Below are 25,677 nucleotides of genomic sequence, written 5' to 3'. Positions count from 1 at the left end.
GAGGGCTTTCTTTGATCAATTTTGTGTCTCCCACCAGTTAACGCAGGCCATGTTCCTCTGATAGTCCAGAACCATCTGCCCTCAGACCTACCCCGGTACAGCTTAGGAAGATGAATTGCCATTACAATCTGTTACCTCTGTTAATAAAGAACAAGAAGTGATGTAATGAAGACACAAATAAGAATAAAGAATGAGATCACAGCAGTGAGGAAGACAGAGTGAACGTTTGCTTTCTGTACTGATGAGGCAGAACGTTAAACCACAGAGCTCAGGGAAGGTTTAGAGTTAGAAATATTGAACAGCTTAGAAGGGAAACGGGTCCTTAGCTCACCTGACCAGCCCCTACCCCTTCTCTCCCTTCCTGTGCAAACAGTATCTGCCTTCACCTCCATTGATGGAAAACCTGCCCCTCAGGTCCCCTCTACATATCACTTTAAACAGAGTCCTCTAGTTTAGACTACCCTACCCTGGGAAACAGACTGTGAGTATCCACCTTATCCATGCCTCTTGCTTTTATAAAATTTTGAACTGCGTAGAACAGGCCCTTCCAGTCCTCTAAGCAATGCCACCAGCAACCCCCGACTTCACCCCAGCCTAATGACGGGACAATTTACAATGACCAATTAACCCACTAACCGGTACATCTCTGGACTGTGAGAGGAAACCGGAACACCTGGAGGAAACCCAAGCATTCCCCAGGGAGGATGTACAACTTTCGTATAGAGGACGCCAGGGTTGAACTCTGAATGCCGATGCCCTGTATTATCTGTAATAACGTTGTGCTGACTGCTGTGCAACCGTGGCCTGTAAAGTCACCCCTCGGCCTCCTATAATCCCAGTCTGCCCAGTCTCCCCTTATAACTCAGGCCCTCCCGTCTCAGCCACACCCCGCTGAATCTTTTCTGTGGTTTTTCTAATTTTGTTCTTACACATCCTTCCTGTAGTGTGGTGACCAGAACTGCACACACTTTACGCCGAGTGTTTCTACAATTCGGTCATGGAGTCCCAACTTTCGCACTAAATGCCAGTCAATGAAGGCAAATATGCCAAACACCCAGTCCTGAAGCAGGGTCTCTGCCCAAAACATCGACTGTTTGTTCCTCTCCACAGATGCTGCCTGACCGACTGAGTTCCTCCAGCATTTTGTGTGTGATGCTCTCCACCTCCTTCACCACCCCGCCCATCCTTGTCAACACATTCAGGCTCAAGTTGTGGTTGTGATCCATTATTATTGTAATAGACCTATTAACTCAGCAGGCTTGAAGGTAAGTAAATCCCCAGGGCCCTGCTAATGAAGACGAGGTCAATTTGTAACTGAGTACTACCTTTCTTATACAGAACACTGGACAGAAAACAATGCAGAAAGACCATAAGATACAGGAGCAGAATTACACCATTTGGCCCATCGAGTCTGCTCTGCCATTTCAACATGGCTGATCCATTTTCTCTCTCAGCCCCAATCTCCTGCCTTCTCCCCGTATCCCTTCATGCCCTGACCAATCAAGAATCTATCAACCTCTGCCTTAAATATACCCAATATTTATGCCCGTGGCAATGAATTCCACAGATCCACCACTCTCAGGCTAAAGAAATCCCTCCTCATCTCCGTTCTAAAAGGACACCCTTCTATTCTGTGGCTGTGTCCTCTGGTCTGAGATCTTCCCCCACTCCCCGACCCCCACCATAGGAAACATCCTCTCCACGTCCACTCTATTAAGGCCTTTCACCATTCGATAGGTTTCAATTAGGTCATCCCTCACTCTTCTGAATTTCAGTGAATACAGGCCCAGTCATCAAACGTTCCTCATATGATAAGCCGTTCAATCCTGGAATCATGTGCAGAAATCGTGTCTTCGCCGACCTTGTCACCAAGTGAAAAGAATCTGGTCTGTACACACACGGTCAATATCCCTGTATTCTCTACCTGTCCTTGGGTCTGTCTAATGACTTTTAAACATTGCTATTGTATGTGGTGCTCTCACCTCCTGAGGCAGACAGGGCGTTCCGGGCACTCACCACTCTCACCTCCCGAGGCAGGGCATTTCGGGCACTCATCACTCTCACCTCCTGAGGCAGGCAGGGCATTTCGGGCACTCATCACTCTCACCTCCTGAGGCAGGCAGGGCATTCCGGGCACTCACCACTCTCACCTCCCGACGCAGGCAGGGCATTCCGGGCACTCACCACTCTCACCTCCCGACGCAGACAGGGCATTCCGGGCACTCACCACTCTCACCTCCCGAGGCAGGGCATTTCGGGCACTCATCACTCTCACCTCCTGAGGCAGGCAGGGCATTTCGGGCACTCATCACTCTCACCTCCCGAGGCAGGGCATTCCGGGCACTCACCACTCTCACCTCCCGAGGCAGGCAGGGCATTCCGGGCACGCACCACTCTCACCTCCCGAGGCAGGGCATTCCGGGCACTCACGACTCTCACCTCCCGAGGCAGGCAGGGCATTCCGGGCACGCACCACTCTCACCTCCTGAGGCAGGCAGGGCATTCCGGGCACTCACCACTCTCACCTCCTGAGGCAGGGCATTCCGGGCACTCACCACTCTCCTCACCTCCTGTGGCAGGCAGGGCATTTCGGGCACTCATCACTCTCACCTCCTGAGGCAGGGCATTCCGGGCACTCACCACTCTCACCTCCCGAGGCAGGCAGGGCATTCCGGGCACTCATCACTCTCACCTCCTGAGGCAGGGCATTCCGGGCACGCACCACTCTCACCTCCCGAGGCAGGGCATTCCGGGCACTCACCACTCTCACCTCCTGAGGCAGGCAGGGCATTCCGGGCACGCACCACTCTCACCTCCCGAGGCAGGGCATTCCGGGCACTCACCACTCTCACCTCCTGAGGCAGGCAGGGCATTCCGGGCACGCACCACTCTCACCTTCCGAGGCAGGGCATTCCGGGCACTCACCACTCTCACCTCCTGAGGCAGGCAGGGCATTCCAGGCACTCATCACTCTCACCTCCTGAGGCAGGGCATTCCGGGCACTCACCACTCTCACCTCCTGAGGCACGCAGGGCATTCCAGGCACTCACCACTCTCACCTCCCGAGGCAGGGCATTCCGGGCACTCACCACTCTCACCTCCCGAGGCAGGCAGGGCATTCCAGGCACTCACCACTCTCACCTCCCGAGGCAGGGCATTTCGGGCACTCATCACTCTCACCTCCCGAGGCAGGCAGGGCATTCCAGGCACTCACCACTCTCACCTCCCGAGGCAGGGCATTTCGGGCACTCATCACTCTCACCTCCCAAGGCAGGCAGGGCATTCCGGGCACTCACCACTCTCACCTCCCGAGGCAGGCAGGGCATTCCAGGCACTCATCACTCTCACCTCCCGAGGCAGGCAGGGCATTCCGGGCACTCACCACTCTCACCTCCCGAGGCAGGGCATTTCGGGCACTCATCACTCTCACCTCCCGAGGCAGGGCATTTCGGGCACTCACACCTCATTACTTCTTCCCTCCTCACCCTACATCTACACCCTCTGGTATTTGACATCAACACCTTCATAGAGTCATAGAAAAGTACAGCACAGAAACAGGTCCTTTGGCCCATCTAATCCATGGCGAACCATTTAAACTGCCGATTGGCCTGCCGTCCATATGCCTAATATCCATGTATCTATCTAAACTTCTCTTAAACATTGACATCTAGTTCATGCGGAAAAATGTTGCTTTCCATGACTCATAACTTTATATATTTTTATCTGGGCACCCCTCAACCTCTCAAGGGAGTGAGTTTGTTGAATGCCTAAGAGATAGCTTTTTTGAGCAGTTTGTCATTGAGCCTACTGGGGATCAGCTCTACTGGATTGGGTGTTATGTAATGAACCGGACGCCATTAGGGAGCTGAAGGTAAAGGAACCCTTAGGAACCAGTGATCACAATATGATTGAGTTCAACCTGAAATTTGATAGGGAGAAAGTAAAGTCTGACATAGCAGTATTTCAGCGGAGTAAGGGATATTACAGTGGTATGAGAGAGGAGTTTTCCAAAGTAAATTGGAAGGAGACACTGGCAGGGATATCAGCAGAGCAGCAATGGTGTGCGTTTCTGGGAAAAATGGGGAAGGTGTAGGACGCATATGCTCCAAAAATGAAGGAATACTCAAATGGTAAAATAGTACAACCATGGCTGACAAGGGAAGTCAAAGTCATTGTAAAAACAAAAGAAAGAGCATACAACAAAACAAAAATTAATGGGAAGATAGAGGACTGGGAAGTTTTTAAAAACCAATAGCAAGCAACTAAAAAAATTAGAAAGAAAAAGATGAAATATGAAAGCAAGCTAGCAAATAATATCAAAGTATGTTAAAAATAAAAGAGCGATAAGAGTGGGTATAGGACCGCTAGAAAATGAGCAGGAGAAAAAAATAACGGGGGACAGGGAGATGGCTGTTGAACTAAATGAGTATCCTGCACCAGTCTTCACTGTGGAAGACAGTAGCAGTGTGCCTGATGTTGTAGTGTGTGAAGGAAGAGAAGTGAGTGCAGTTACTATTACAAGATTACATGATTTCAGAAATCATTGGACTTTGGCATGGTGCCAGAGGACTGGAAAATTGTAAATGTTACTCCACTCTTTAAGAAAGGAGGAAGGCAGCAGAAAGGAAATTATAGGCCAGTTAGCCTGACCCCAGCGTTTAGGAAGATGTTACAGTCAACTGTTAAGGATGAGGTAATGGAGTATTTGGTGACACAGGACAAGATAGTACAAAGTGCATGGTTTCCTTCAGGGAAAATCATGCCTGACAAACCTGTTGGAATTATTTGAGGAGATTATAAGTAGGATAGACAAAGGGGATGCAGTGGATGTTGTATATTTGGATTTTCAGAAGGTTTTTGACACACATGAGCCCATGGTATTACAAGAAAGTTACTAACATAGTTTGAGCATTGGCAGCGAGTGGGAATAAAAGGATCCTTGTCTGGTTGGCTGCCAGTGACTAGTGGTGTTCCGCAGGAGTTAGTGTTGGGACCACATCTTTTTATGCTGTATATAAATGATTTAGATGATGGAATAGATGGCTTTGTTGCCAAGTTCGCAGATGATACGAAGATTGGTGGAGGGGCAGGTGGTGTTGAGGAAACAGGTAAGATGCAGAAGGACTTAGACAGATTAGGAGAATGGGCAAAAAAGTGGTAAATGAAACACGATGCTGGAAAATGCAAGGTCATGCACTTTGTAGAAGAAATAAATGTGCAGACTATTTTCAGAAATCAGAGATGCAGAGGGATCCTGGAGTCCTTGTGCAGAACACCCTGAAGGTTAACTTCTAGGTTGAGTCGGTGGTGAGGAAGGCAAATGCAATGTTAGCATTCATTTCAGAGGTCTAGAATACAAGAGCAGGGATGTGACACTGAGGCTTTATAAGGCACTGGCAAGGCCTCATCTTAAGTATTGTGAAGAGTTTTGGGCCTCTCATCTCAGAAAAGATGTGCTGGCATTGGAGAAGGTCCAGAGGAGGTTCACAAGGATGAGTCTATGAGGAACTTTTGATGGCTCTAGGTCTGTACTTTCTGGAATTTAGGAGGACGGGGGGTGGGGGACGGTATTTCATTGAAACCTTTTGAATGTTGAAAGGCCTAGACAGAGTAGATGAGGAAAGGATGTTTCCCATGGTGGGAGAGTCTGGAACAAGAGGGCACAGCCTCAGAATAGAGGGGCACCCTTTCAAAACAGAGGTGCGGAGAAATCTTTTTAGCCAGAGGGTGCTGAATTTGTGGAATTTGTTGCCACATGCAACTATGGAGGCCAGGTCATTGGGTGTATTTAAGGCAGAGATTGATGGGTTCTTGATTGGACACGGCATCAAAGGTTGTGGGGAGAAGGCCGGGAACTGGGGTTGAGGAGGAGAAATAAAAAGGATCAGCCATGATTGAATGATGGAGCAGACTCGATGGGCCAAATAGCCTAATTCTGCTCCTATATCTTATGGTCTGACCTCCATTTCAAACAAATAAATGACCTGAGCTAGTTCAACCTCACCTTAGAGCTAAAGCTCTCCAATGCAGGCTATATCCCAGTAAACTGGTTCTACACCATCAGCAAGGTATCCACGTCCTACAGTGTGGTGACCAGAACTGAACACATCAACCCCATCCTCTCCAAGCATGGAATAATCTTTCCCGCGGATTATTTTCCAGTGATTTTCCCAGCCTGTAATTATCAGCTCCCCTCTCTCCAGTCATCAGGCACTTCTTGCGTGGCCAGACGATAGAACCTCCCTGAGGTACCAAAGGGCACGGACAGGACGAGAGCCGAGGAGATGTTGGGTCACACGTTTCAGACTGGGAGGAGGAGGAGGAGGACTGGGAATGTTTGGAATTCTCCATCCCTGAGAGCTGCAGAGACAGAGATTGAGAAACATTCCAACTACTTGGGGGTCCATGGAATGTGACTTGAGAGCAGGAAAGTGTGTTGAGGCTCAGGATGGATCAGCGTGATCTCACTGAAGAATGGGTGGATAAGGAGAGATTGATCTACTTCTTCTGTTTATGCTCTAAAAATTTAGAACATTACAGCATAAAACAGGCCTTTCAGCCCAACCATGTTATGCTGACCTTTTAACCTCCTCCAAGATCAATCTAACCCTTCCCACCTATAGAGCCCTCTACGATCCAAGTACCTATCTAAAATACTCCTAATTGCCCCTTTTGAATCTGCCTCTACCACCATACTGCACACCCACCACCTTCTGCGTAAAAATCTAACTCTGAGATCCCCCTTATACTTTCCTCCAATCACCCTAAAATGATGCCCCCTCGTATTAGCCATATTTGCCCTAGGGAAAAAAAATCCCTGGCTATCTATGTCTCTTATCATCTTGTACACCCCTACCAAGCTATCTCTTGTCCTCTTTCACTACATAGAGAAAAGCCCTAGGTGCAGCAATCTCTTCTCTCACTTCCCCTAGTAACTGGGGTATATCCTGCCCAGCCCTGGGGACAAACAACGGCAAAGCTCTCCTGATTTTTCTGACAGTTTACCTACAGCAGACAGAACAATATTATTGAACTCCCTGAGAAATATTTTGACGATTTTTTAAAGCCAGACTGTTGGGAGTTACAGATGCCTAATCACTCTACAAGACAGAAGAGAGTTCTGTGCGATAACAGTGGAAAGTGTTCACGATGGGACAAATGTATTGTGGCACTCACTGTTGGTGATGTTGGAAGCCGTGTAACTGTCAGCCATTCCTGATACTTGGCTCGCAATGCTGGTCTCACTCGCTCTGCGGAACGCCCTGAATATCGGGGCTGTTGAGGGAGAGGAAGGAGACGAACCTTCTGCGAAGACACCGACGTGAGTCTGAATGACATCCGCTGTTGCATCAAAACAAGGAGATCCACATTAAACCCAGCAGGAGAGCAGGTAAATCGCACGAACGAGCAGGAACAGACATTAAATTTTTCATCAGTTTCAGTGAGAGGAGGCTATTCCGTTTAAAGTTTGTAATACAAACAAATCAAAACATGACTCACTACAGAGTGAATCATGGTACTGGCAGCTAGAAGAAGAGGGTTCATAGGAGGTTCACGAGGATAATTCTGGGATTGAAAGATTTATCATATGAGGACTGATTGATGAAATCACCAGAGTTCAGAATGAGTGGGGAGGGGAGCTTGTTGAAACCTAACCAATGCTGAAAGGTGTCGATAGAGTGGGTGTTCCAATGGTGGGGGGTCTTGGATCAGAGGACACAGCCTTAGAATAGAGGGATGTCCATTTAGAATGGAGATGAGGTGGAATTTCTTTAGCCAGAGGGTGGTGAATGTGTGGAATTTGTTGCCGCAGGCAGCTGTGGAGGCCAAGTCAGTGGTTGATAGATTCTTCATTGGTCAGGGCAGGGAGAAAGCAGGAGACTGGGACTGAGAGGAAAATCGATCAGCCATGATGAAATGGCAGAGCAGACTCGATGGGCCAAATGGCCTAATTCTGCTCTTATGTCTCATGGAAGGGTAACGAGGAAAGTGACCAGGGTAATTTCAGCTCAGTTTGGAAACAGGAAAAGCTGCGAGGTCACACTGCAGAAAGGAATGTCAAACTGTGCTAACATCTGGGATACCAATATGTCATTCTTATTGACTGTAATTCACTTGGCAGATGCATTTATAGTAATGTTCTGGAGAAAGGAGATGAAATGGGGAAAAGGATTCTGACCGTAATTCTCTGTCTCTGACATGCACTAACAAATCAGCGAGCAGAAGCCCCCCAGCTGTTGGGTTACAGGACTGTCCCGATCATTTAGTCGGTATCAGGGCTGCTAGTTCGTGGGAGTTCTGTGTTTGTGGGGCGGGGGTGAAGAGCAGCCCCTTCCCTCTGTGGATTGCAAACACTCAGGCAATGATCAGCAGTTATATCCCATCATTCTATTTTAACAATGGAAACTCAAAGGATGACAATGAGCGCCAGGCCCCCAGGAGATAAAATTCAGTAAGGAATTACTTGTGTTAAAGACTTATGTATTGTGATAGTAATCAGTCCGCTATCCCGGTGGTTAACCGGAGCCATGGTGAGGCAATGCTATTACAGCTCGGGGGGGGTCAGAGTTTGAAGTTCAGTTCCAGCATCCTCTGTAAGGAGTCTCTGTACGTCCTCCTCCTGGAGTGTGTGGGATTCCTCCGGATGCTCTGGTTTCCTCCCACAATCCACAGATGTGCAGGTTAGTAGGTTATTTGGTCATTGTAAATTGTCCTGTGATTAGGTTAGGGTTAAATTGGAGGTTGTTAGGGATTACAAGGCAGCACAGCTCAATGGGCCAGAAGGCTGTAACTAAATAAAATAAATATTCTATGTTTAGTTTCTTAAAATGCCTAAAGATCAGAGGGTACAGCCTCAGAACAGAGGGACGGCCATTTAGAAAGGAGATGATGAGTAATTTCTTTAGCTAGAGAGTGGTGAATCTGTGGAATTCACTGCCACAGACAGCTGTGGAGGCCAAGTCATTGGGTATATTTAAAGCGGAGGTTGATAAATTCTAGATTAGTTGGGGTGTCAAAGGTTATGGGTAGAAGGCTGGAGAGTGGAGTTGAGAGGGATAATAAATCAGCCATGATGGAATGGTGGGACAGACTCGATGGGCTGAATGGCCCAACTCTGCTCGTGTGTCTTATGGTCTAAAAGGCCAGAAAGCCAGATGATGAATTTGGTCAACTTTGTTTCATGCAGTTAACTGGTGTGTTTCCTTTGTTCTTGGGTCATCTGTTCAAGGAAAACAAATTTCAAAACATTTTTTCAGACATACTGAATTCCAAGCAATTTCAATACCACACATCTCATGCCAAAGAAAAAAAAGCCTGAAAGCACAAAATGCAACTTAAATCCCAAACTCTCGATGTAAAAGATCAGGATTTGAAAAATCCTTGCCAATCCACTAATGGGAAAAAGAAATAAATGACATGCAAACGGGAATTGGAAAGCACAGGCAGCTGAAATCAGGAACGTAATGGGATTGTTTTTCTGAACTGATAACAGCACGACTGCACATAAACGTCTATTAATCTGGGCAAAAGAAAAGAGTTCCTTAGATCAGTGCTTGTGCAGAGATCCATGAATTAATTAATTGTCTGTAAACAGTCACAAGTAACATCATGACTGAAGACAAGTGGTTAAGTTATAAAGAAGTGTCAATCCTGAGTTTGCCCAAGATGGGCACAAAGCACTTGCACCAACATTTGTAAAATTCTGCTCAATTGTATTTGCAACTTATCGCAAATGATTTGACAATGAATTCAGCAGAAGCAAGTACAAATGAAAATAATCAGACATTGTTCCGGCGCTGGACTTGAAAGAATTTCCACTGTGTTGAAGGCAATGTGGTACGAGTGAGCAGGGGCTGCTAGCCGATTCCTCTAATTGCCAGTGAGATGCCATGAGGATATTGCAGCAGGACGGGGTTTACATCATCATGGGTATCACAGCAGGACGGGGTTTACAACATGGAGTATCACAGCAGGACGGGGTTTACAATATGGGGTATCACAGCAGGACGGGGTTTACAACATGGGGTATCACAGCAGGACGGGGTTTACAACATCATGGATACCACAGCAGGACGGGGTTTACAACATGGGGTATCACAGCAGGACGGGGTTTACAACATGGGGTATCGCAGCAGGACGGGGTTTACAACATGGGGTATCGCAGCAGGACGGGGTTTACATCATCATGGGATATCACAGCAGGACGGGGTTTACAACATGGGGTATCACAGCAGGACGGGGTTTACAACATGGGGTATCACAGCAGGACGGGGTTTACATCATGGCGTATCACAGCAGGACGGGGTTTACAACATCATGGGGTATCACAGCAGGACGGGGTTTACAACATGGGGTATCACAGCAGGACGGGGTTTACATCATCATGGGTATCACAGCAGGACGGGGTTTACAACATGGGGTATCACAGCAGGACGGGGTTTACAACATCATGGGGTATCACAGGACGGGGTTTACAACATGGGGTATCACAGCAGGACGGGGTTTACAACATGGGGTATCACAGCAGGACGGGGTTTACATCATGGGGTATCACAGCAGGACGGGGTTTACAACATGGGGTATCACAGCAGGACGAGGTTTACAACATAGGGTATCACAGCAGGACGGGGTTTACATCATCATGGAGTATCACAGCAGGACGGGGTTTACAACATGGGGTATCACAGCAGGACGGGGTTTACATCATCATGGGTATCACAGCAGGACGGGGTTTACATCATGGAGTATCACAGCAGGATGGGGTTTACAACATGGGGTATCACAGCAGGACGGGGTTTACAACATGGGGTATCACAGCAGGACAGGGTTTACATCATCATGGAGTATCACAGCAGGACGGGGTTTACAACATGGGGTATCACAGCAGGACAGGGTTTACATCATCATGGGTATCACAGCAGGACGGGGTTTACAACATGGGGTATCACAGCAGGACGGGGTTTACAACATGGGGTATCACAGCAGGACGGGGTTTACATCATCATGGGGAGTGGGTTCACAGTGCTCACCGCCCAGCCCAAATTCCCCTCAAACTAATTAAACAGAGACAGAATATTGTGGGGGTTGCAAATATGAATGGGACACAGAACATGGCAATTGAGATGAAACAAAAGGGATATTCATTCCTGCCTTTCCAAACAGCGGGGGCCAAAAACACACTATCCATCAGAACTGGTGAATTAACTGCACGTCAAACATCAGTACAATACACTCACCCCTTGCAGTGTGACTCCCTCTGGGTTCAGTACAATACACTCACCCTCATGGTGGGTCTCTCTCTCTGTTCAGTACAATATATTCACCCCTCGTGGTGTGACTCCCTCACCCTTCGTAGCGTGACTCCCTCTCAGTTCAGTACAATACACCCATCCCTCACGGTGTGATTCCATCTCGGTTCAGTCTAATACACTCACCCCTCACGGTGTGATACCATCTTGGTTCAGTACAATACACTCACCCCTCACGGTGTGATTCCATCTTGGTTCAATACAATACATTCACCCCTCACGGTGTGATTCCATCTTGGTTCAGTACAATACACTCACCCCTCACGGTGTGATTCCATCTTGGTTCAGTACAATACACTCACCCCTCACGGTGTGATTCCATCTTGGATGATGGAATGCAGAGCCATGGACTCTTAGCAATGCTTCCTTCACAGATGTGACCCTGGTTTCAGTTCCATGTCTTTTTAACCATTTCACACATTTGCAGACAAACCTTAACTATTCTGTGTGAATTGTAGCTGTTCCAGGTGAATCATAACTATTCTGCACAAACTGTAACTATTCTGCACAAACCATAACTACTCTGGACAAACTGTAACTATTCTGCACAAACCGTAACTATTCTGGACAAACTGTAAGTATCTGGGACTACTCTGTACTGGTAATCTGACTGCATTGCTGGGCCATTTCCAGAGCCACTTTTGGGTGAACTAGAGGACCTAATTCGACAATTCTGTAGTTTCATGGTCAAAATTGATGATATTAACAAAGTATCTCTTTTAATTTAATGTCCTGAATTTAAAATCCCAGATATCCTGAGGATGAGACTAGTTATTGTATCCCAGCATGTGTGTGGTGTGCATGTGCAAATGTAGATATGTCCAGATTCGCAAGATAGGTGTCAAACGCTGTTTCTAGTATGGCTTCCTAGCCATAAGGCCATAAGATATAAGTACAGAATCAGGCCACTCAGCCATTCCATCATGGCTGATTTGTTAGCCCTCTCAAACCCATTCTCCTGCGTTCTCACCGTAACCTTTCACATCCTGACTAATCAAGAGCCTATTAACCTCTGCTTTAAATATACCCAATGACTAGGCCTCCACAGCCGTTGTCCGTGGCAATGAATTCCACAAAGAGACCTTGGACTTCAGAATTTATTCAAGGATCCGAGGGGGGTTCACAGGGAAGGTCTTTCCACCAACGGTAGAGTCATGGACAAATGGCCAAATATATAAGATAAGGGGCTGATTAGATAAAGCTGATGTATGTAGAAACGTCTTCTCTCAGAGGAATTCTCTGGCCGGGGGTTGGAAGCTGGATCACTGGATGTATTTAAAGTGAAAATGAGTATGTATTTGAAAGATTGAGGGTCTGGGGGTTATAGGGAATGGGCACAGGACAGAAACTGAGGCTGGCATACGGTACGGCACTGTGCAAAAGTCTTAGGCACACACACATACATATATAGTGAGAGTGCCTAAGACCTTTGCACAGTGCTTTAGTAATTTTATGTATTGCACCATACTGCCACCACAAAAACAAATATTCATGACATTTGTGAGTGATGATAAACCTGATTCTGATATGGGTTTCTATTGTGGACTGAGAGTGGGAAGGGGGCAAGAAGAGGCTAATTGTGGCTGGGAAAAGGGGAAGGGAGAGGACAGGAAGCAGGAATCACCAGAGCGATATTCTGGTATGATCAATAAACCAAATGAACTTGGCTGTTGTCTCAGGGCTGGGTGAATCTGCACCCGCACCGCCCCCCCCATCCTTCTCTGTCCCCTGCTCCGCACCCCACCCCCCGTGGCGCTCCACCCTCCCATTCCCAACATCCTTTGCTCCTGCAAAATTTACAAACTCACTCTCCATACCACGTTGACAAATACAGAACTGCGCAATAGTCTCAGGCACCCTAGCTATGTATATGTGTCTAAAGACCTTTGCATAATGCTGCATCTCAGCCATGAACACACTGAGTAGTGGGACAGGAGCTGAGGGGTTGAATTAGCCTCCTCCTCCTCCGATTTCTTGTGGTTACATGTGTGCTGAAGTGCTACAGGTAGAACTTTTTTTAGAAGGTTGCAAACATTCAGCATATCATCTAAAATTTTGACAAACCTCTACAGATGAATGGTGGAGAATATATTGATATCATGGCCCAGTATGGAGTCACCATTGCCCTTGAACGGAAAATCCTAAAAAAATTCAGCTGTGACTTTCTTAGTAGTTTGAAAAATTTGGCATGACATCTGAAACTCTGACAAACTACAGTAGATGTGCAGTGCAGAGTATATTGTCTGGCTACATCGCAGCCTGGCATCGAAACACCAATGCCCTTGAATGGAAAATCCTACAAAAAATGGTGGATACATCCCTCTCCTCCCCACCATTGAGCACAATCTACACAGAGTGCTGTCACAGGAAAGTAGCATCCATCGTCAAGGACACCTACCATCCAGGCTGTGGTCTCTACTTGCTGTCAGAAAGATTTAGAAGCCTACAGGAAAAGTTATTACACCTCAACCATGAGGCTCTTGAACCAAAGGGGATAACTTCACTCAACTTCATTTGCTTCATCACTGAACTGTTCCCACAAGCTATCGACTCACTTTCAAGGACTCTTCATCTCATGTTTCTGATATTTATTGTTTATTTATTTATTTTTTAAAAATTCTTTCTTTTTGTATTTTCACAGTTTGCTGTCTTTTGCACGTTGGTTGTTTGTCCATCCTGTTGGGTGCGGTCTTTCATTGATTCTATGTGTTTCTTCGTATTTACTGTGAATAAATCTCAGGGTTGTGATAACAATAAACATGAGAGATTCAGCAGAGGCTGGAAATCCAAAGCAACACACTCACAAAATGCTGGAGGAATTCAGCAGGTCAGGCAACATCTCAGGCAGGGGTTCCCAACCTTTTTTAAGCCATGGACCCTTACCATTAACCAAGGGGTCCATAGATTAATCTATGGAAATGAATAATCAGTCAACATTTCAGGCCAACCCCCTTCTGCAAGACTGGACTTTGATAATACAGTTACTTTGAACTTTCGGCCTGTTCAGGTCAAACCCTGCAAAGCCCAGTCACTTCTTCTGCAGTGCAAATGTTTCAAGTCCATACTAGTGACAAATCTTACGACCTTCCATGCAAAGATGCAAGCATACACAGCCACAAGCCATGAGAGAACAAAAGAAGAGCCTACACACATTCAGCCACAGTCGGAATCCCACTGGTACCATCGTGCCAGTTAATCACAGGAACAGGAATGCTAGTTTCCATTACACTCTCCTTTCGGTGGAGAGACACAAATGGAATCTCCAGCGTGAGGATGGGGTTGTTCTGGATTGTCTCAACTAAAGCAGATGGAGAAAAACAAGAGGACAGATGTGTAGCCACAAATCGTACCACAACAGTCAAATGCTTACACACACTCAATGTTGGCGGATTATGCTGACATCTTATATATTATATCTTCTGAATGGACAATGAACCCATGCGCGCTACCTCACTAGTGTTTTTGCACTACTAATTTAAATTTTATATAAAAATGGATTCCGGTTAATTGGCCCTTTGATTTATTGGGACAGCCTCTTATTTGGGACACTCTTAAAGAATAAAAACTGAGGAAGTAGCCGGGATTTCCTTAGTTTATTTGGGACACAATGCTGCATAACTGGGATAAGAAATTGTTGCCGAATAGTTTCTAACTAGCACTTATGTGGCCATTAGACGCTACACTGTGCTTAGAGTGAACTGTTTTTAAATAGCACCAGTTGTGTGTGTTTATGTTCAAAAAACAATGATTGATGTCACTGATAGTTGGCGAGAAATAAGCAGTAAGACAATTTGAAACTGCTTTGCTCACTGCGGTTTCAAGCCTTCAGGCTCAGAGATCCCAGAAACGGCTGAGAGTGAAAATGAAACGCTTTCATTACTTCAACAAGTTATGAATTACAAAGAATTTGAAGGTAACAACAATCATCTTGACAAAGAAGGTTTGGAGGATGTAATTGTTGAGAGCGTTGTATGAAGGTAGTCCATTAAGTCCACTACCTACACTAGGTGTCTGCCGATTTTGTTCATTTACAGTCAATCAAAAGAACATGGCAGTGTACACCGAATGAATTCCTCCATCGATAACCATTAGGAACTAATACACAATTTTACAGTTCTGTAGTAATATTGGTGGTGTTCTAATTTGTTCTGTATTTCAATTGAATACATAATTTATTACCTAGTTTTGCTTTTTTTTTATATACCTTTTTAACTATTTCCATGAAATTGGCCAATTAGGATAGCTGAGACAAAATGTACTGGAGCTGATGTGTCCCAATTAACCGCAATCCACTGTATTTCCTATTGTTTTAGCCTGTGTGAACTCCTGTACTAAGATTCAGAAATGTGCATCTCTTCACAGGAAATACTAAACACAATTGGTGGTTTGACCAGCATGCATTACCAAAGGTTCTCCTCCCTCAGGTTCTGAAATAGTGTCTACCTACAGTGCATATTGCGAACTACATCTGAAATAATGCCTACCTGAAGTGCCTATTGTAAACTAGCTCTGATCGCATTGGTTAAGCAGATATTACCAGTGCAGTACACCTGTATGGTGACAGTAACAGAGAATCCACACGGGAGATCTGTATTTCTGTTTTAAATGCGCATACCCAAAACAGCAGAGGTGCCGTCGCCCAGTGGGAACCGTTGGTAGCGGGGAACATTGAACGGAGGCAACAGATGAAACTTCTTCTCCAGGAGTGGCTCCAAGCGGGAAGATGAGGGGTCGGCTGGGTGGAACAGATTGTAGACCTGCTGGCATGCTGGTCTCAGCAGGGACACTGCACAGAAACGGAACAGACGCCACAAGGATGAGTTTTGTTTGGATCAGATTGATCGAAGTAAACATTACTCAGTGTTATCATATGACGATCTGTCCTGGGCCCCACATGTAGATGTCATTAAAAGAAAGCATGACAGCACCTTTACTTTCTTAGAAGTTTGCAAAAATTTGTTATGGCATCTAAAACTCTGATAAACTCATATGCATGTGCAGTGGAGAGTATATACACTGCTGGTGGTATGGAAATATCAATACCCTTAAATGGAAAAGCCGCCTGTAAAGTTTGTACATTCTATGCATGAATGCATGGGTTTCCTCCCACAGAACAAAGCTATACTGGTCGGTAAGTTAATTGGTCATTGTAAATTGTCCCAGGATAAGGCTGTGTGGTGTGCCTCAGAGGGTTGGAAGGTCCTATTCCACAGTGTATCACAATAATTAATTAATTAATTAATTTAAAAAGTAGTGGATACGGCCCATACCACACGGGTAATGTCTTCACAGGTCTTTCACTGATTCTATTATACTTGCTTGTATTTGCTCTGATTGCCCACAAGACAATGAATCTCAGAGTTCTAGATGGTGGCGTATGTGCACTTTGATAATAAATTTAGTTTTTGAACTTTGATCTGTGTGATAGAAATCGAAGTCAATGTTAGTGACAACAGCAACTGCAAGATAAGCATCTGCATTATTTAATCACAAACAAGAGAAAATCTGCAGATGCCGGAAATTCAAGCAATACACACAAAGTGCTGGAGGAACTCAGTAGGTCACGCAGCATCTATGAAAAAGAGTAAACAGTTGATGTTTCTGAAGGGTGTTGGCCTGAAATATTGATTGTTTACTCTTTTCCATAGATGCTGCCTAACCCTCCAAGTTCCTTCAGTATTTTGTGTGTGTTGCCTGCATTATTTAAATTGTTTTTTGATATCTGTTGAATAAGTTCTAATTTTCAAGAATGAAAATGCAAATTAGTTTGAGTAATAGCAAAATAAACAACATAGATACATGTTACCCCATGCCAGTCCCAACTGAGAGTCTCTGCTCAAAATAGCAAACTTTCTTCTTCAGTCTGTGAACAGTGTGAGCTTCCGGCACACTTCACCATGTCATGAGTGTGAGAACAAACTTTACTGAGCAAACTGACAACGACAACACATCTTTAGGTAAGCTAGTGGTGCGTTCAGACACGGCAGCCAACTAAAGGTGCTTTTTTATTTGTTCAGTGTGTTTTTTTTACGATTGTAAGACAACGCTGGGCTCAAAGAGCTTTGGGTGCTGCGGGTTTGCCCCATCAATGAGCTGCTCATTGGATGGAGGAGCTGGCTGGGGTGTTCAGGGTGTTGGGGGAGTCTGAGCCGGCCGGGATCTCCAGGGTATCGGTGGAGCTGGAGCCGGCAGCGTGTTGGAGGAGCACGACTGGGTTGGAGGAGCGGGCCTGGGTGCAGATTGTTGCTACCTGATGCTCGAAGGCATCGGAGTTGGTGCGTGAAGGCAGCATGCAGTGTAACCGTGGACGATTGTCTTACGATCACAGGACCCTGTCGAACACTGGTAACGTAAGATGCAGCAGGCCTGGTTCTCTTGCTTGGTGGCGCGATGTGTGGGAACTGTATGGTCTTGATTGTAGTAAGGACTAGGTCTCAAGCCACGGACTTGCCTGCTGCTGTAGTCCAGGAGAGACACACTAGAGGCGGTGTAGTGTGGCATCCATGCTCAGTTGGGGGCTGGCTGCTCCTGTCAGTGTTGTCCTCCAGTGTTTGATTGGGGGAATAACAGGCTGGAGTGCAGTGGCTATGCACTGCCAGGAATCTGCACAATCAAATTGCGGGACATGTTGTTTTGGGTCTTGGACTATATATATCTTTTTTGCATGACTGTGCTTTTATTTGCTTGCTATTTTGAATGTGCTGTGTATGTTTTGTACCTTGGCCCCAGAGAAATGCTGTTTTGTTCGGCGTATCCAGTATGGTTTAATGATTAAATTTGAATTTGATTTGATTTGATATCCTCCTAGTCAGTACAGAATTACAAAGCAGGGCCAACTGGCAGCACAGAGGGAACTGGACTCATCTGGATACTCACCGTCCAAGCTGGGGACAACTGTCTTCCTCAATGCCAGCACCAGCCCCAGAGGGGAACCGAACAGGAAGAAATCAGTAACTTCAAATTCAAACTTGCCAGGGTTCATTCCTTCCAGCATGGTGGAACTGCTCGATCGCCTGGACCCAGAATCCGTCCTCAGAACACTGGACTGCAAACTAGAAGAGAAAGTACACTCATCTAATAATTAACTTCTAAATTAATTTCTCTTAAGTATTCTATCATGAGCCCATCCTGCTCATGGACTGTTTGTCCCACTCCCATCAGGGAGGAGGCTACGTAGCATCCACACCAGGACCACCAGACTCAAAAACAGTTACTTTCCCCAAGCAGTAAGGCTGATCAACATCTCCACCCACCACTACTTTATAATTTCCTGTCAGTCACCCTATGTACAAACTACCCTGTGCCTACCGTCAATTTATGGATATACAATCAATGTATATAAGCTAACCTATGTATTTATATTTATTGTATTTTCTTTTTTTTAAATTGTGGGTTGTTTATATTATTGCCTTTTTTTTATGCTTCTTCAGATCCGGAGTAAAAATTATTTTATTCTCCTTTACACTTGTGTACTGGGAATGATGTTAAACAATCTTGAATTAAGTTCACAGATGATACAAAGATTGGTGGTGTTGTGGATAGCGTCGAAGATGGCCAAAGGTGGCAGCATGGTATTGATCAGCTACAGATATGGGTGTTGAAAAGGCTGATTCAGCTTCATCATCATCATCATGTGCCATGTCATATCATGTGGGTGATCATGGTCTTGACCATGCTTGTTCTTAGCAAATTTTTCTACAGAAGAGGCTCTCCATTGCCTTCTGGGCAGTGTCTTTACAAGACGGGTGACCCCAGCCATTATCAATACTCTTCAGAGATTGTCTGCCTGGTGTCAGTGGTCACATGACCAGGACTTGTGATCTGCACCAGCTGCTCAAACGACCGTCACCACCTGCTCCCATGGTCACCTGACCCTGATCTGGTGGGGGGGGGCAGGTGCTAAACCTGGCCCAAGGGTGACCTGCAGGCCAGCAGAGGGAAGAGTGCCTTGCACCTCCTATGACAGAGACGCATCTCCACCCTGCCACCCAAAGCTAGAATTTAGCCCAACCAAATGTGTAGTGTAACTCACACAAAAATACTGGAGGAACTCAGCAAATCAGGCTGCACATATGGAGAGGAATAAAGAGTCAATGTTTCGAGATGCCAGTCTGAAATGTTGATTCCTTATTCCTCTCCACAGATGCCACCTGGTCTGCTGAGTTCCTCCAGCATTTGTGTGTGTTACTCTGGAGTTCCATCATCTTGCATGATCTTTTACATAGGAACATAGAAAATAGGTGCAGGAGAAGGGCATTCGGCCCTTCGAGCCTGCACCGCCATTCAGTACGATCATGGCTGATCATCCAACTCAGAACTCCGCCCCAGCCCTCCCTCCATACCCCCTGATCCCCGTAGCCACAAGGGCCATATCTAACTCCCTCTTAAATATTGCCAATGAACTGGCCTCAACTGTTTCCTGTGGCATAGAATTCCACAGATTCACCACTCTCTGTGTGAAGAAGTTTTTTCTCATCTCGGTCCTAAAAGGCCTCCCCTTTATCCTCAAACTGTGACCCCTCGTTCTGGACAACATCGGGAACAATTTTCCTGCATCTAGCCTGTCCAATCCCTTTAGGATTTTATACATTTCAATCAGATTCCCCCTCAATCTTCTAAATTCCAACGAGTATAAGCCTAGTCGATCCAGTCTTTCATCATATGAAAGTCCTACCACCCCAGGAATCAACCTGGTGAACCTTCTTTGTACTCCCTCTATGGCAAGGATGTCTTTCCTCAGATTAGGGGACCAAAACTGCACACAATACTCCAGGTGTGGTCTCACCAAGGCCTTGTACAACTGCAGTAGTATCTTCCTGCTCCTGTACTCGAATCCTCTTGCTATGAATGCCAGCATACCATTCGCCTTTTTCACCGCCTGCTGCACCTGCATGTCCACTTTCAATGACTGGTGTACAATGACACCAGGTCTCGTTGCAACTCCCCTTTTCCTAATCGGCCACCATTCAGATAATAATCTGTTTTCCTATTCTTGCCACCAAAGTGGATAATCTCACATTTATCCACATTAAATTGCATCTGCCATGAACTTGCCCACTCACCCAACCTATCCAAGTCACTCTGCATCCTCCTCACAGCTAACACCGCCACCCAGCTTCGTGTCATCCGCAAACTTCGAGATGCTGTATTTAATTCCCTCATCCAAGTCATTAATATATATTGTAAACAACTGGGGTCCCAGCACTGAGCCCTGCAGTACCCCACTCGTCACTGCCTGCCATTCTGAAAAGGTCCTGTTTATTCCCACTCTTTGCTTCCTGTCTGCTAACCAATTCTCTATCCACATCAATATCTTACCCCCAAAACCGTGTGCTTTAAGTTTGCACACTAATCTCCTGTGTGGGACCTTGTCAAAAGCCTTTTGAAAATCCAAATATACCACATCCACTGGTTCTCCCCTATCCACTCTACTAGTTACATCCTCAAAAAATTCTGTGAGATTCGTCAGACATGATTTTCCTTTCACAAATCCATGCTGACTTTGTCCGATGATTTCACCGCTTTCCAAATGTGCTGTTATCACATCTTTGATAACTGACTCTAGCAGTTTCCCCACCACCGATGTTAGGCTAACCGGTCTATAATTCCCCGGTTTCTCTCTCCCTCCTTTTTTAAAAAGTGGGGTTACATTAGCCACCCTCCAATCCTCAGGAACTAATCCAGAATCTAAAGAGTTTTGAAAAATTATCACTAATGCCTCCACTATTTCTTGGGCTACTTCCTTAAGCACTCTGGGATGCAGACCATCTGGCCCTGGGGATTTATCTGCCTTTAATCCCTTCAATTTACCTAACAGCACTTCCCTACTAACATTTCCCTCAGTTCCTCCATCTCACTAGACCCTCGGACCCCTACTATTTCCAGGAGATTATTTATGTCCTCCTTAGTGAAGACAGAACCAAAGTAGTTACTCAATTGGTCTGCCATGTCCTTGTTCCCCATGATCAATTCACCTGTTTCTGACTGTAAGGGACCTACATTTATCTTAAACGATCTTTTTCTTTTCACATATCTATAAAACCTTTTACAGGCAGTTTTTATGTTCCCTGCCAGCTTTCTCTCATAATCTTTTTTCCCTTTCCTAATTAAGCCCTTTGTCCTCCTCTGCTGGACTCTGAATTTCTCCCAGTCCTCAGGTAGCTGCTTTTTCTGGCTAGTTTGTATGTTTCTTCTTTGGAATTGATACTATCCCTAATTTCCCTTGTCAGCCATGGGTGCACTACCTTCCCTGGTTTATTCTTTTGCCAAACTGGGATGAACAATTGTTGTAGTTCATCCATGCGATCTTTAAATGCTTGCCATTGCATATCCACCATCAACCCTTTAAGTATCATTTGCCAGTCTATCTTAGCTAATTCACATCTCATACCTTCAAAGTTATCCTTCTTTAAGTTCAGAACCTTTGTTTCTGAATTAACGATATCACTCCCCATCTTAATAAAGAATTCCACCATATTATGGTCATTCTTACCCAAGGGGCCTCGCATGACAAGATTGCTAAATAACCCTTCCTCATTGCTCAATACCCAGTCTAGAATAGCCTGCTGCCTAGTTGGTTCCTCGACATGTTGGTTCAGAAAACCATCCCGTGTACATTCCAAGAAATCCTCTTCCTCAGCACCCTTACCAATTTGGTTCACCTAATCTATATGTAGATTGAAGTCACCCATCATAACTGCTGTTCCTTTATTGCTCACATTTCTAATTTCCTGTTTAATGCCATCCCCAACCTCACTACTACTATTAGGTGGCCAGTACACAACTCCCACCAGCGTTTTCTGCCCCTCAGTGTTATGCAGCTCTACCCATATCGATTCCACATCCTCCCGGCTAATGTCCTTCCTTTCTATTGCGTTAATCTCCTCCCTAACCAGCAATGTCACCCCACCCCCTTTTCTTTCATGTCTATCCCGCCTGAATATTGAATATCCCATCCTTGGTCACCCTGGAGCCATGTCTCTGTGATTCCAACTATATCATATTCATGAATAACAATCTGCACTTTTAATTCATCCACCTTGTTACGAATGCTCCTTGCACTGACACACAAAGCCTTCAGGCTCGCTTTTACAACACTCTTAGCCCTTATACAATTATGTTGAAAAGTGGCCCTTTTTGATTTTTGCCCTGGGTTTGCCGGTCTGCCACTTATACTTTTCACCTTACTACTTTTTGCTTCTACCCTCATTTTACACCCCTCTGTCTCTCTGCATTTGTTCCCATCCCTCTGCCACATTAGTTTAAATCCTCCTGAACAACAGTAGCAAACGCTTCCCCTAAGACATTGGTTCCAGTCCAGTCCAGTCACATGTGTTTACAAATATGAAGATTGCACTTTAGGAGATAAATAAACAGTACAAAGGGCAAGATCCTTTTTTTTTTGGGCATGCGCTTGCGTGTGTGCGCGTCTGTGCGTCCATGGTTTTATAAGGCGTGGAGTAAGAGACAGACTGTGTGGCGCGCCACTCCTCACACAGACATCTTCGCAGTATTTTCCCTTTATTTTACGAGGTCAAGTTGCGGTCTCGACACTCAACCCAGCACGGATGGAAAGCGTGCTCGGGCGGACCCAACTGGTTTTGAACTTGGGAACCTCCGCTCCCGGGTCCGGCGCCGATGTCGTTGCGCCACCAGCGGGCTCAAAGGGCAAGATCCTTAACCGTGTTGATGAGCAGAGGGATCTTGGGATCTATGTTCATAGCTCCTTAAAAGTGGGTAATGATGCCATATAGAATGCTTGCCTTTGTTAGTTGAAGAACTGAGTTCAAGAGTGAGGAAGTTATGTTGTAGTTTTATAAAACTGGCTTGGCTGCAGCCAGAGCACGGAAATTCAGTTCAGGTCACCCCATTAGGAAGGATGTCGAGGCTTTGGAGAGGGTGCAGAAGGGATTTACCAGGATGCTGCCTGGATTAGAGGGCATGAATATAAGAGGAGTGTTGTTTTCTCTGGTGATGGAAAATTTAGATTTACAAGGGTAGGATGAATTCAATAGAAGTAATGTGTTGTTTGTTCTGCAATGAGCAGCTGTAACGAGTCACCACACTCCAGCACTTTGTTAATAAAGAAAACATACAAAACGCTGGCGGAACTCAACAGGTCAGGAGGCATCTATGGAGAGGAATAAACAGTCGACACTTCGGGCCAAAACCCTTCTTCAAGACTGGCCTTTTACCTCTTCTCACCTGCCTATCACCTCCCCCCAGGTCCCCTCCTCTTTCCCTTTCTCCTGTGATCCAGTCTCCTCTATCAGACTCCTTCTTATCCAGAGCTTTACCTTCCCAACACACCTGGCTTCACCTATCACCTTCTAGTTATTCTTCTCTCCCCCCCCCACCTTTTTATTCTGGTGTCTTCCCCTTCCTTTCCAGTCCTGATGAAAGGTCTAGGCCTGAAACATCGACAGTTCCATAGATTTGCATAGATGCTGCCTGACCTGCTGAGCTCACCCAGCACTGTGTGTGTGATGCTTTAACAGTTATAGCCACCTTTCAGACACACAACAATTTCTGGAATGAGATGTTTGAAATCCAGAGCAACACACACAAAATGCTGGAGGAACTTAGCAGATCAGGCGGAGGAATAAAGAGTCGATGTTTCAGGCCAAAACCTGACTCAGCCCAAAATGTTGACTGCTTATTCCTCTGCATAGATACTGCCTGACCTGCTGAGTTCCTCTAGCATTTTGTATGTGATATCCACTTTTCTCTGTTTCTGAAACTGCCAACATTAAGGTGGAAATCAGTCGTAGAAAAGTACAGTAGAAACGGGCCCTTAGTCCCATGCTGAACCATCGAAACTGCCTATTCCCATCGACCTGCATCGGGACCATAGCCCTCCACACCCCTACCATCCACGTACCTATCCAAACTTCTCTTAAACGTTGAAATCAAGCTCACTTGCACTGGCAGCTCGTTCCACACTCTCACCAACCTCTGAGTGAAGTTTCCACTCGTGTTCCTCTTAAATTTTTCACCTTTCACCCTTAACCCATGACCTCTGGTTGTTGTCCCACCCAAACTTACTGGAAAAAGCCTGCTTGCATTTACCCTCCTAACTTTGTAGAGGAAATGGTGTTTTTTTTTTAAACACAATTTCCAATCTGCTGGAATGATGATTTATTAATCCAGCGAACTTGTTCTGTCAATAAATTACTTAGCGAGGTCTGATCTTACACAGGTAATTTAAAATGATCCTTTCCCCGCTACATTCCTTTACAGTGACCAAAAGGTAAGCTGTGCTGGCAGTGAAAAATTCTACTCGGGGAAATCAGGACATATTGATCATTCAGTGACGTGGCTGCAGTAGGCGGTTGGTCTTTAATTAATCGCTGATTGAAGTGTTGAGGAAGATTGAAATATTGAGATGAATATGGAAGGGGAATCAGGGCTCCGTGCCAACTGCCTTCCTTTTGAATTGCTGGTGGGACAGATTTTGTTAAGTTTTTTTTGTGTGGGTGGAGGGGAGCTTTGGGTTGATGTTCCTGTTGCCATTCTTATTTTGTGCAGGGGCTGGGTTTGATGTTTTTCTTTTGAACGCCTTCCATGGTTTTCTTTGTTTCACGGCTATCTGGAGAAGACAAGTCAAACCTCATCACTATCAAAGCCAGACAGAGCTAGTTCAAAATTTTAATTGGATGCTTCTCACCTGGACAGAAAAGCCTGATGATGTTTAATGGTGTCAAGCTCATACGTAGAAGAATCGCTTCTCTTTCTCGGCAACTGCTTGTTTGGATTATCAGTGCTGCTTCGAGGAATGTCGATGTTGCTTCTGCTGAGATGTCGACTAGATTCCAGATTCGAGCCAGCAGTGTTATTCACAATAATTCCAGGAGATAACAGATCATTGTCCTGTCGGTCAATTACAGAGCACAGGTGATCAATAACTATGCAGACCTAAGCCCTTCTGTAGACAGCCTGCTTCCTCAATGCTGTCTGCCCCTTTACTTATCTTCTTATTGTCTGTATACCTGACCTCAAAACCATCAATTCTGTTAGAAAATAATCTACGTCTTTACTGCTTTTACCAAACTGCATGACCATATACTTCCATTCTCCTAATCTGTCTGTCCTTCTACAGCCTTCCTGCTACCTTTCCAGTGCCGTTTTCCAGTAGTCCAATCTTTATATATCTGCAAAATCCTTTGGCTACCTAACCTTCATATTTCATCTTTTCTCTCTTTATGGCCTTTCTTTGCCTTTGATGGTTTTTAAAAGCTTCCCAATCCTCTTAACTTCCCACTAATTTTTGCTTTATTATATGCCCTCTCTTTTGCTTTTATGCTGTCTTTGACTTCCCTTCTCAGCCACGGTTGCCTCATCCTCCCTTCAGAACACCACTACTTCTTTG

General features: G+C 45.5%; 1 protein-coding gene across 11 annotated transcripts in view; it reads right to left on the bottom strand.

Moving 5' to 3' along the window:
• Positions 1 to 25,677, bottom strand: part of pitpnm2 (phosphatidylinositol transfer protein, membrane-associated 2) — a 317,466-nt gene that overhangs the window by 36,120 nt on the left and 255,669 nt on the right. For 9 of the 11 annotated variants that reach the window (XM_072240762.1, XM_072240756.1, XM_072240755.1 and 6 more), the window contains 5 exons: positions 24,976 to 25,178; positions 18,186 to 18,361; positions 15,925 to 16,095; positions 14,461 to 14,607; positions 7,177 to 7,341 (listed from right to left, as the gene is read on the bottom strand). In XM_072240762.1, the coding sequence (XP_072096863.1) occupies positions 7,177 to 7,341; positions 14,461 to 14,607; positions 15,925 to 16,095; positions 18,186 to 18,361; positions 24,976 to 25,178 (862 nt within the window). The remainder of the gene's footprint in view (positions 1 to 7,176; positions 7,342 to 14,460; positions 14,608 to 15,924; positions 16,096 to 18,185; positions 18,362 to 24,975; positions 25,179 to 25,677) is intronic. The other 2 variants (XM_072240763.1, XM_072240764.1) reach the window with 1 other exon arrangement.

Source organism: Mobula birostris, chromosome 22 (assembly GCF_030028105.1).
Source record: "Mobula birostris isolate sMobBir1 chromosome 22, sMobBir1.hap1, whole genome shotgun sequence".
Lineage (NCBI taxonomy): Eukaryota > Metazoa > Chordata > Chondrichthyes > Myliobatiformes > Myliobatidae > Mobula > Mobula birostris.
Note: the sequence above shows the minus strand (reverse complement) of the source record. Positions and strands in the feature narration are given on the sequence as shown.